The sequence below is a fragment of the Vigna unguiculata genome, chromosome 3, assembly GCF_004118075.2.
Source record: "Vigna unguiculata cultivar IT97K-499-35 chromosome 3, ASM411807v1, whole genome shotgun sequence".
NCBI lineage: Eukaryota > Viridiplantae > Streptophyta > Magnoliopsida > Fabales > Fabaceae > Vigna > Vigna unguiculata.
The window spans coordinates 55,261,534-55,273,685 of record NC_040281.1 but is presented as its reverse complement, the minus strand read 5'-3'; the positions used below and the strand labels follow the sequence as shown (position 1 = coordinate 55,273,685).

The 12,152-nt window shown below is 28.8% G+C and overlaps 1 protein-coding gene across 2 annotated transcripts; it reads left to right on the top strand.

The window, feature by feature from the left end:
* The first annotated feature begins 1,455 nt into the window (after positions 1 to 1,455).
* Positions 1,456 to 6,661, top strand: LOC114177944 (serine-threonine kinase receptor-associated protein-like). 2 transcript variants are annotated; one of them, XM_028063557.1, is made up of 7 exons: positions 1,456 to 2,026; positions 2,420 to 2,555; positions 3,019 to 3,100; positions 5,356 to 5,531; positions 5,669 to 5,806; positions 5,886 to 6,025; positions 6,099 to 6,661. In XM_028063557.1, the coding sequence occupies exons 1-7, from the start codon at positions 1,909 to 1,911 to the stop codon at positions 6,365 to 6,367; spliced, it is 1,059 nt and encodes a 352-aa protein (XP_027919358.1). In that variant the 5' UTR covers positions 1,456 to 1,908; the 3' UTR covers positions 6,368 to 6,661. The 2 variants fall into 2 exon arrangements, with proteins under 2 accessions (XP_027919358.1, XP_027919359.1); XM_028063558.1 differs by lacking the exons at positions 1,456 to 2,026; positions 2,420 to 2,555 and adding an exon at positions 2,781 to 2,830.
* The last annotated feature ends 5,491 nt before the right edge of the window (positions 6,662 to 12,152 follow it).

Below are 12,152 nucleotides of genomic sequence, written 5' to 3'. Positions count from 1 at the left end.
GAAAAAATTTTAGGATCATAAACAGAAAGAGATTCATTAAGAACGAAAGAGGCGACATGAAATTAAATATGGATTTGCATGCAAGTGAAAAGAACTTGCTCTTAGAGAATGGAAAAAATTTTTGAACTCACAATTAAGAGAAATTGATTGAGGGTTTTGATAGGATTTTTCATGTAGATTACTGCAATAATATTGATTATTCAAAAAGAATGGATATTGATTCAAAATTTTGGAAGAGAAAGGATTTTTTTTTTGGAGAGCTATGTTTAAAGAGAAGAAAATGATTTTTGAAGAAGAAATTTTTTGATTCTCACATTCTTTCCCACTAGAAAAATGTTCGTTCCAAAAAATTGGTTTAATAAGGAATGACCAAGATATAATTCATTTATCCTCTTTTCAATTTCTTACACTCTTATATTCATCAAATAATGGATAAAAACATATTTTCACTTCAAATACAAATTAAATAATTTTTTATCAAAAAATAGGAATCACATAATAAAAAAATATATGATTTAATCAATTATTCAATGTCAAACTAACACACAATATAAGAGTTTAAGATTGAATATTCTAAATCGAGATATTCTCTTATGAAAAATAAATAATAAATAAAAATATTAAAAAATAGTATTAATAATCAAATACGTGTCATAAAATATATTTGAATCAATAAAATTGAGATTTATGTTTTCTCAAATGTAATATACCACTTCAATGTAGAAAGTAAAAGAAAAAGTGTAATTAAGATTGTAATAAATGGAAGAGTAGCTTGTGAATTTACGTGAATTTCATACATATTGAACATGTCAAACAACAAGTAAGAAAGATAATAAAAAATTATGTGAAAAAAGAAAGAAGTAGAGATTTTCTAAATGAAGTGAAGCTAAGGATAAGAGAGAACATTGAAGACAAATTTATTATATTATCTAACAAACAATAAATGTTTCAATAATTTAAAATAAATACGAATAAAAACGATATAAGAACGAGTAGAGAATAATAATTAGATCCACATATACATAAACATCTTCATTTCTATATTCAATATAAAATTTTGGATATTAAAGATTTATCATCAAAACTTAGATAAATTAAACAATATCTATGAAAAATAATTTATTTGTCATTGCTAATACTATATATAAGTAATTACAATAAAATAAGATAATTATCCTATGTGATCATCAAGAAGTTCGAAAATAGTAGAACTTAGACCAATAAGATCAATCTAATCTTCATCTATGATGGATTTAATTTACGCGACAAATGCAATTCTAGAAGATGATTGGGCCTAGGCCCATGGTGATCCATATGGGTGCGAATAGGAAAAAGAGATGGGGGTTGGGGATTGGGGTGCATACGTGTAAGTGTCTGGAGTGGGGTCCAGAATCCACCATCTCCATCTCCATCGGAGAGAGAAAGCACAGACACGGTACAAAAGGGTTGATCCAGAGCCACTTTAACCTCGCTTCGTGCCTATCCTCCACCCTCATACTCCTACAATACAAACCTACCCTTTCCTCTTCTCCTTCTTTACCATTTTCATATAATAATACTATAACACTATTTTCCATCCTTTTATCATTTCGATCCCAATTCTTCACGCCATTTTCAGTTCCCAGGGTTAGGTTTAGGACCCTTCTCTCTCTGCTCTGCAATTCTCTACTCACTCTTATTAGCCACATAATACACCCATTCTTATCAATCAATACACCATACTCGTTACTCATCCTCTTCTTTGCTACTCTAACCGTACATTTAGGGTTTCTCTATAATAACAAGAATAATAATCTTTTCATACTTCCGTAAAAAAATTGACCTAAATTTCCCTTACAATTGTTATTGTTATTTGGCTTTATCTTTCCATTAAGTAGGCTTCAGCTATCACGATAATAGTATTGGAGAATGGACAAGAAAAAGGTAGCAGTTCCCCTCGTGTGCCACGGCCACTCGCGCCCGGTGGTCGATCTCTTCTACAGTCCTGTTACGCCTGATGGGTTTTTCCTCATCAGTGCAAGCAAGGGTACCCTTTCTTTCTTTCTCTCTCTTTCTACAATCTTTGCCTTTTCAGCTTTAAATTCGGGGTGGTAAATGTTTTCGTGTCTCAATTCGGAATAATCATCGTCTTTTTCTGGATCTGAAATTATTTTAGATTTGTGTTGGTGCCTGGTCCTCAGATGTTGATACCCAAGTGCTCATCGACGTCATAGATAGTATGAGGTTACTTAATATTATTGTTCGCGCTCAAATAAATGAAAATAAAAGAAAATTATTTTGGGGTGTTATTTCAGGCCCAGTTAAATAATTTATTTCGGCACTGACTGAGTGTCTGAGCTTGTTGTATTGGGTTTTGATGTATTGTGTATAATCACGTGGAGTGGAAGATTTCATGCTTAAGTTTTTTCTTGGTGTTCAGATTCCAGTCCCATGCTCAGAAATGGAGAGACTGGGGACTGGATTGGAACATTTGAAGGGCACAAAGGTGCTGTGTGGAGTTGCTGCTTGGATACTAATGCCTTACGTGCTGCAACTGCTTCTGCTGATTTCTCAACGTATGTGATTTTGTTTTATTTTTGTAATTTTCTTTTAAATGTGTTGGCTCTTAGTTTTTATTCGTTGTTCCATCCATTTTATGGTGTTTTATTTGTTATTAGTACTGTGTTTACTTGTAAACTTGTTTTCTTGCTTGTCTGTACTCTCTTGTGCACTCTCTTGTGTGCTCCGTTGATGTTAGTAACTTGCTATTGCCTTAGGAACACCCTCACTGGCAGTTGAAGTATATTTGTGTTGACATGTATTCTGTAGTGTTGGCAGCTAGATCTTCCTGGTAATGTATCTGACGCATGTTATTAGCTTTAGGGTTTCTGTACATAAGAGTCACTCTTTTATTTGCCTTTCTTACAACATAGAAGTAGTATGATGTGATCAATTTAGACCCAACAATTAATGTAGTGCCTTATATCATCAAGGTTTTAATTCATTGATTAAAAGTTTACATTTGGTTTATTTGAGCAGGAAAGTTTGGGATGCTTTGACAGGAGATGAATTGCACTCATTTGAGCACAAGCACATTGTTCGAGCATGTGCCTTTTCAGAGGTAGATTTGGATGCGTTAATTTATTTTTCATTGATAACTAGGATTTCTGCTGAAATCCATTTCTGGATTAGGAAAAATCAATAAATCAATGACTTGTAAATGCATAAAATAAATTGGACCATGGTAGTTGACATGAATTGAGATTCATTCATTTGGTTTCATGCAAATAGTCACTACATTGATTTAGAAGACATTGACATTTGTTTGTTGCTAGCATTATTGCATGTTGTAAAGGTGTGTCACCATGCGGTTTGGTTCGGTTTTTTGATTAAAAGTACATCCGAACCAAACATTAAAATTATATTTGGATTGGTTTCTGAACATGAAGGAAATCCAAGCCAAACCATTTATTTTGGTTTGGTTTGGATCGACTTTTAGTTTTGTTTATAATTTTTTATCCGTACATGTATCTAGCCTTATCTTTTTGACATGACAGGCCGATGCTATATCGTGATGAAAAATTTCATTTCATGCGCCATTGTAATTAAAGATCTGTTCTCTTCAATATTGAATATTATTCAACTATTTATTTAGATAGACTAGTAGCTTTCTTTTTCATTTTCCTATTAGCAAAGGAACTAGAGTAAAATATAAAGGTGAGGTACCCTTTTACAGCAATGGAGAAACAAAAAACAAAGGTGTATGTTGTATTGGTATACGGTGACATAAATACTAGATATCTCCCAAGATCTACCTCTCATAAGTCTAACAAATCCCTGACTCACATTCATACAATATAGCGTGAAAGTCAAGTCAGAAACATTAAAACTGGTCTCTTTATATTGTTTCTAGTAATATTTTTATCCTGCTTAACCACTTTTATCCCTTAAGGCTAATAATGTAATATTTACACCACCTTGATAACTCTAACTCTACCATATGTATATATTAAACATACTACTTTTCTACTAATTTATAGGCATAAGTCAAGTTAGATTTTCCTCTTACATGTCTCATATACGAGTCAAATAATAAGTAATATAATGATATTTGAATTATTGATTTTGGTTTTGGTTTGGTTCAAGCCGAATCAGTTCCAAAGTGTTCAATGAAGAAAATCCAAATCAATTAAATTCTTTTGGTTTTAGTTGATTTTTGGATTGGTTTTATTCTGAACACCTCTAATGCTGAATAACGTTGGAACTTTAGGAATTTTGATTCTGCTGCATTTCCAAGTTCCAACAATCCAAACCTCAGTGGCATCATACTATATAATTTTTGTAGATTCATTGAGGGTCCATAAAGTTGTAAGAGTAAACCAAATATGAACTCTATTAAAATTTTAAATACTTAACTACAGCATCCAAAGAAAATATAATTCTAGAATAATATATATCCAATATTCGAACTTCATATTGAAACAAATCATAAAAGCAAAGTACAGTGTACAATTTAAAATAATGCAGAAGTGACCAAATCAAAAGTTCATAAGGTCAAGTCTTTCAGTGCAGGAAGATACATTTGTTATCAATTTAAGCTTTTAGCTGGGAAATCAAGTGGTTCATTAAACATTCAGTGTAAATCCAATTTTGGTAGGCTAGTGAGGGGAGGCACAGCAGAACATATAAGGGAAGAAGGATAGCCAAAATGCTCACTGATTCCATAAACCACTAAATTCAGATTTTCAAAATGTGGAAGGTTTAGTCCCTCTGGAACATGGGAGGCACAATGCAGTACAATAAGGGGAAGTTGTATGGATCTGTATGTTTTGTTTTTAGATTTTAGGCAGATATTATTATTAAGGTTCTATTGAAAAGTTTGTCTAATTCTTTGAGCATTTATTTTATGTTTCTTTATTTGAGAATCTATCTTGATCCAAACTTTCTTTTCCACCAATTTTAGGGTACTTCGATGGTGAATTTTGGGTGAGGAATTCAATTTTTAAGTGAGTTTTAATATCATACATAAAAAATGGCTTGTTTGTATGTTAAATCCAAAGAATTTATAAAAAGTTAAGGATTTTTACATTACTCTTTAAATTAAGGAAAGTATTGTAAAAAAATGAAAGAAATTTATTCAGAGTAATATTATTTCCATGCATTTTAAATTCCTTGGAATTTTGAAAGTCAATATCAAAACACTATTCTACATCTCATTTTGTGTTTAAGTGTTACTTTTTCACTGCATACAGATCCTTTGGCATAGATAGTGTCTGCGCATGTCTTGCAAATATCCTTTTTCAGTCCCGCTTATATGGATTTCGCCTTCAAATGCATACATTTTCGTATTCATTGACATTTTATACCTTGGAGCAGGATACTCACCTTTTGCTCACTGGGGGAGTGGAAAAAATTCTCCGCATCTATGATATGAATCGGCCTGATGCACCACCCAGAGAAGTGGATAAGTCCCCTGGTTCTGTCAGAACTGTTGCCTGGCTTCATAGTGACCAGACAATATTGAGTTCTTGTACCGATATGGGAGGAGTCAGGTATATTTTTCATTAGTTTTTGATGCTGAAAGTTTGCCTGTGTTGTAAATTGTGTGTTAGCTTTCTTGCTTTTATTTTATTGGTATACATATTAGCATTGAATATATATTGCACTGAATCTAGTTGATGTTTCACAGGTTATGGGATGTAAGAAGTGGTAAAATAGTCCAGACACTTGAAACCAAGTCATCTGTGACAAGTGCTGAAGTGAGTCAGGACGGCCGTTATATTACAACTGCTGATGGTTCTACTGTAAAATTTTGGGATGCTAATTAGTAAGTACAAGCCACATGGTCTATGTTTCTTCCCAAATCTGCTTATATGGTTTAACATCTTAGTTATCTTTGTTTTTAGCTATGGACTGGTGAAGAGCTATGATATGCCCTGCACTGTGGAATCCGTTTCACTGGAGCCTAAATTTGGGAACAAGTTCGTTGCAGGAGGAGAAGATATGTGGGTTCATGTTTTTGATTTCCATACAGGCAATGAGATTGGTGAGCTACTGACCATTAGTTCTTTGATCCTTTATTGTGTGTATGTTGTTTTGATGATCAATCTATGTGGCAGCATGCAACAAGGGGCACCATGGTCCTGTCCATTGTGTTCGTTTTTCTCCTGGTGGAGAATCCTATGCCTCTGGATCTGAGGATGGAACCATCAGAATATGGCAGACTGGCCCATTGACTCTCGATGACTCGGAGGCTTTGTCTGCAAATGGATCAATTGATAAGGTGAAGGTAACTGCAGATGAGGTGTCACGCAAGATTGAGGGTTTTCATATTGCTGATGAGGGGAAATCAAAAGCTAAGGATGAGGCTGTGGAGGAATCAAGCTAGTAGTCGTGCATTTTGTCTGGCAGAGTGTTAGAATTAACTAGATCAAATGCCTACTTATGTACGTGATTAGTAAAACTAAATTTTGTAAATTTTAGTTTGTTTGAGATTTTACTGAACGAGCTTGTTGCAGCTGGCTGAAATAAGTTCTATGTTTGCTTTCATTTCAATTCTGACATGGGAGTTTATGGAATATAGGAATGACTTGGTATACTTGTTCAAGGTGCTTCATTTAAGCGGCTTCAATCTATACATTCTGGCCAGTCCAACTTTTTCCGGGACTTGGTATACTTTGTATTGGTTTTGCGGGCTATCTAGTATTTTAAGTTAAAAATAGATTGAATTAACATGTTCGATTTTGCTTTTGTTACATGCATGCGTAGTTTTGTAGAGATCTGAAATATAATTTTTCTCAACTATTTGTCTCCTTGTCTAAGCCATTTTCTAATTAGGTCCAAAACAGAGTAGATAGATTTATTTTTAGGAATAGGGGAGGTGGTTGGTCTTTCGTGTTTCAAAATCGTAATATAGAGAATAGTCCTTACCCCCAAAAAGGAGAGTATGGCTACAACTGGTAAATTTGGTGTTTTTTTATGATTTTTCTTTCCAATTTGAATGGTTTCTATTTTTAGGTGCCGTTGGAATATCTCGTAAGATTCTGTCAACAAGCAATTTCGGTGCGTTAAGTTATGTTTTGTAAATAACCAAACTAATGTGAAGGTTTAGATGATAGAGTGCACTGTAAGTGTGAGAGACAGACGGTTTCGGTGTGAAAAAGATAGAAATTCATGTCTATCAGTCAGATCTCTCTCCATCATTGTATGCTATTTTTCAAACTAAAATCTTGTCTGAGTACAATTTCATTTTCCTTCAATATTTGGAATGATGTTTAGTGTGTTGGAAAATTGCATGGTAACAAAGCAACTTATAAGTAGAATCGTGTTTGGTACTTGTGAAAAAATGGGTAGTGGTTGATACTATTTACTGCTATTTAATGATGTAAGCTTTTTTTCTTTGTTGAGAGTTGAGGTGAACATGTATGAAATTGATGGGATCCACTTGGTCTCATTGACAACAGACAATTGCAGAAAGAAAGAAAATACTTCCTCCTCTTCCAAGCAGACACTCTTATTCACTGTCGCCCCTTTTATGACTCTACTAACATGAAAATTTCTCCTTCCTCCTAACCTTTTTCCATTTTTTTTTCTGATAAAAAAACCTTTTCCATTCGAGAAGACATTTTAATGTAGAATATTCATAGTTTACCAACCCATGCTATTTATAGGAATGATAGAAAATTAGAAAAAAAGAAATAGAATAGAAAATATACCACCTTTGCATGGATGAAAATATCAAAAGAGGAAAATACAAGATTTTTTTCTTTGTTTATTTGGATTAATTGTATAATGAATATTTTTATGATAACAAAATGCAATTTTCAAATATAATATTTTTTAACATAATATTTGTTATTTTAAGATTTTTATTATAACTTTTTAATATTAAACAAAAAATAAATAAAGATGGTGATACTTTTCCTCCATTATCAAAAAAAAAAATTATATAAAAAATGTATAATATTATCAAATATTAAATATAAAAAATATACATATTTTTATTTTTTTAATATTAAATATAAATATATAAATTATAATTACATACATATTCAAATTATAATATCACATGCAATTAGATAAATGTCAAGTCAAAATTTATAAAGAAAAATAAAAATCATGAAATGTTTTTAGAAATAAATTAGGAAACTAAACATTCAAAAAATTAATATAAGTATTTTTTATAAAATAGTTACAATTTTATGGGTATAAATATTTACAAATAATTAGATAATTCTTACATATATTAAAACAAGGAATTTAATGACAACTTCGCACAACAAATTCATCAGAATTATTGAATTGGAATGTGTGAACTTGAAATACTTAAAATGGGTGAGATGTTAAGATATTGGAGGACATTGATTTTCACGATGTATTGTATTTGTAGATGGATATGCATGTGAGCATGTTGTTTGTTTCCAAATATTTGAAGGTGATTGCAGGTGATGACTTGTGGAAATATACAAAATTTTCATCTTTACATACCGAGCAGATTTAAGATAAGTTATTATTTATGAAAAAAAAAAAAAAACTACTTTGCTCTCACATATGACATATGCATGACATGAGTTGTTGAATGATGAGTTATCTTTTCCATTGTGCTCAAAACCTTTTAAAAATAACCATTTAATAAGTTTTATTTTAAGAATATATATTATATTTAAACTAGCGTAAACACTAGCGTTATTGCGTCTGTGTGTATGTATTTTTTTAAATATGTGTTATATTATATTAGTAGGTAATAATATTGTAATGTTATTAAGTTAATATATAAACTAAAATTATATTTATTAAAAATAAAGTGAAATATATCAGAACAAATGAAAGAATAACCATTGATAAATAAAGAAGAAGAGAAAAAAGCAGAGATAATTGATTTTATAAAGAATTTGTAAAAGTAACGGTCAATTTTTAAAAATTTAATAAATTATTATGTTTAAAGAATAAAATTGGTATTTTGAAATGTGGACACAAAAATGAGAATCCCCTTTATATATTGTTACAGATTAATCAATAAGTAAACTAATAATGAAAGATAAAATTTACTTGAAAATTTAAATAAATTGAAAAACAATTGTATATGATAAATAAAATTAGTTGTATAAAAATTAATTAGTTAGTTTTATTTAAATTAATTTTAAGTAATTGTATTTTATTTTCTATTAAAGTTAAATATAAGGGTAAAAATATATTCTTACAACTTAATCTATTAAAATTTTTATTTTTACCAATTACATCATTCAAATCTGTTAAAACAAATAACACATACTTTACTTTTAAATTTCTTTAAGTTCATTCACCGACTCTTGCTTATTCATCTTAAAAAAACAAACACATACTAAAAGATCTTGTTTATTTGTGTAAGGAATTCAATTATAGTGTGTTGTATGTAATGAATTCAATTATATTATATTATATATAAACTCAAATGTTAAAAAACTTCTTTTTTTATGAACGATTTTCTATTATAAATGATAGGTAAGTGAAGAGTGATGCAGGTTTAGGAAAACCAAGTAGAGGTAATGTGAAAGTTCAATTTATTATATTATTTTTCACTTATAAATATAAATGTTTTGTAAACTTTATTATTAGCTTAAATATACTTTATCTTAATATATAAATATTTAACTCTTAGATATTTTAAATAATGTGCATAGAATATTTTATTAGGGGTGTTTCACTTTTCTCCCCTTAGTCATTCAGTTGAAGAGATTTGGATAAGAAAATTGAGAGAGAAATAGTAAAACTAATTAAATTTAAAACTGTATTGAATACAATATATATATATATATATATATATATATATATAGTTTTCTTTTTTCTATATTCATATTTGTTTTCTAATTTTATCCAATAAAAGTTTTCTTTTGTAAATTAAAATAATCTTATCAATTTTACCTTTTAAATGCTTTGCTTTTAAAATTTGATTGATTAAGAAGATAGATAGAGATGAATGAAACCCGTTTGCTTCAAGGATTAGAGGTAATTTATGTAAATGGACTTGAGAAAAAAATGAAATATTCGCATCATAGACGAAGAGATTACAAGGGAAATACAACTCAGCATATATGTATTTACTTAAATATCCTTAATTTTTTTTTAATTCTAAATTAATAATAATAATAGTAATAATGATTATATTATTAATAATAATTATATTAATAATAATAATAATAATATTATAATAATTTTATTAAAACTAATAATAATAATATTAAACTTAATAATAATAATAATAATATTAAAATTAATAATTATTATTATTATAGTTTGTTTAGACTAATTTTAACTCACAAGGACAAAACTGTAATATAATAATTTTATCTATGAAAATATTATTTTATATCTTTCACATCCATCAATTTGCTCATAAATTTTATATTTAAATTTCTTCACTTTCACTCCTCATCTCTTCAAATAAATAATCTCATTTTTCCTTCTCAATTTTCTCGATTCATTCAATCAATCTATCTGAAATTCATCTTTAAGAGCAAACACGCCCTAATTGATATTTTTCTGAATTTTACTGCATTTTAATCTTAACCATTTTATTAATTTCTATTATCATAAAATAAATTTACATATCTATATATCTATATATAATGAAGATTCATTTTTTTTATGTACACATTTTTTCTTCTTCTAATTTTACCTTTTAAGTATCATTATTTTAAATTAAAAATAATTCATCCCTGTATATAAAGAGAATTTTTCTATTTGTAGTTCACATTTGTTTTCCATATTTACTTTTTAAATATTTTTTTAAAATTAAAATAATTATTTCATCAATATTACCTACTAAAAGTTTACCTATAAAATACATAAAATTTTATGTAAAATTACAAAAAATATTTATATTTAATTTTATAATTATAAAAATAACAATTATAATAATTTTATTACAGATGAAAAAAGTAAACACCTGCTTGGTGTTTTCACTAGTATTATTATTAAAGGAAATGTCTATATAATACACACTCCTGTTTCTTCTCCCTCTTATTTATTTGTTTTATTTCTCAGAGTAAATTATTACAAAATTTACTCATATCATCCCTTTTCAGTGTTTTATTATATTTTTTAGTTTTGAAATTTGTCATTACCTCACAAGAGCAAATAATAATATTAGAAAATATATTTTAAATTGAAGTTAAATCTATAAAATATGTTTATAAAATAAAGATTGTCCTATATTTTCTTCACACTTCAAACATAAGATTAAATATTTGTATGTCCTAGTAATAACTCAACAACAAATAATATAATAAATTTAACAATTTTTGATAAAAGAAACTGGAAACCATATAATAAAAAAGAAGCTTAAGATATGTTCAAATTAAAGTTTATAATCCTTAAATTTGTAACTGTAAAAAAACTTAAATGTAGGAAATAAAAGTTTTAGGTGGAACTTTAACATCGAAACCTACTTCGAAAAGTAATTAGAAATATTAAAAGATTAAATATATTCCTTAAAACGAGTGTCTTATTTAAAAGGATCCACAAAAGCAATTGATTCATGTTTTCGTCATTTTCTTATTAGCGATAGGAATTTGAAGCTGAGCATGTATCAGAAACAGTGATGCAAAGATGCTACAAATTTCAAACAACGTTAATCAACCACCTACTTTTTGCCCGTACTGTACAGATATGAGGCTGATGGTGTTAATGGAACTTTTGTTGTTGGTTGTGATTGCACGACAACATAATGAAAATGATCTCATCATAATAAAAAATATTATTCACCAGATTACGATAATGAAAAATATGTTAATAATGAAATGATTATTGAAACCGCCGCTGGTGGGAACGTTGCTTTGATCATGATCATGGCCTTCACTTCAAAATTTTCGTTCACCATTCAAAGTAAAGGAAATCTTGACATTGAAGATGGATACCAACTACATTAGTAATCTTTGATTTGTCTCAGGAATACAATTAGTGACAAATTTTTAACCAATATTTTTTGGAGTGTCTTTGAATTATTTTTTTTGTCAAATTTTTGTTTAGAAATATCAAATTGGTCATATAATGTATTTTAGTCTCAACTTGGTATCGATTTTTTTAAAATTGATACAATTTGGTTATTTTTCGTTCAATTTCTTGAAATGTTATAGAAATTTTTTAAAAAGTTGACAGTAGGATTATGTTAATTACACTAACAAGCAAGTCATCTT

Bases quoted from the DNA above. Each gene is read 5' to 3' on its own strand.
- LOC114177944 (XM_028063557.1), top strand. From the start codon at position 1,909: ATGGACAAGAAAAAGGTAGCAGTTCCCCTCGTGTGCCACGGCCACTCG. The intron at 2,027-2,419 runs GTACCCTTTCTT...CTTGGTGTTCAG, and splicing joins CCTCATCAGTGCAAGCAAGG to ATTCCAGTCCCATGCTCAGA. The intron at 2,556-3,018 runs GTATGTGATTTT...TTATTTGAGCAG, and splicing joins GCTTCTGCTGATTTCTCAAC to GAAAGTTTGGGATGCTTTGA.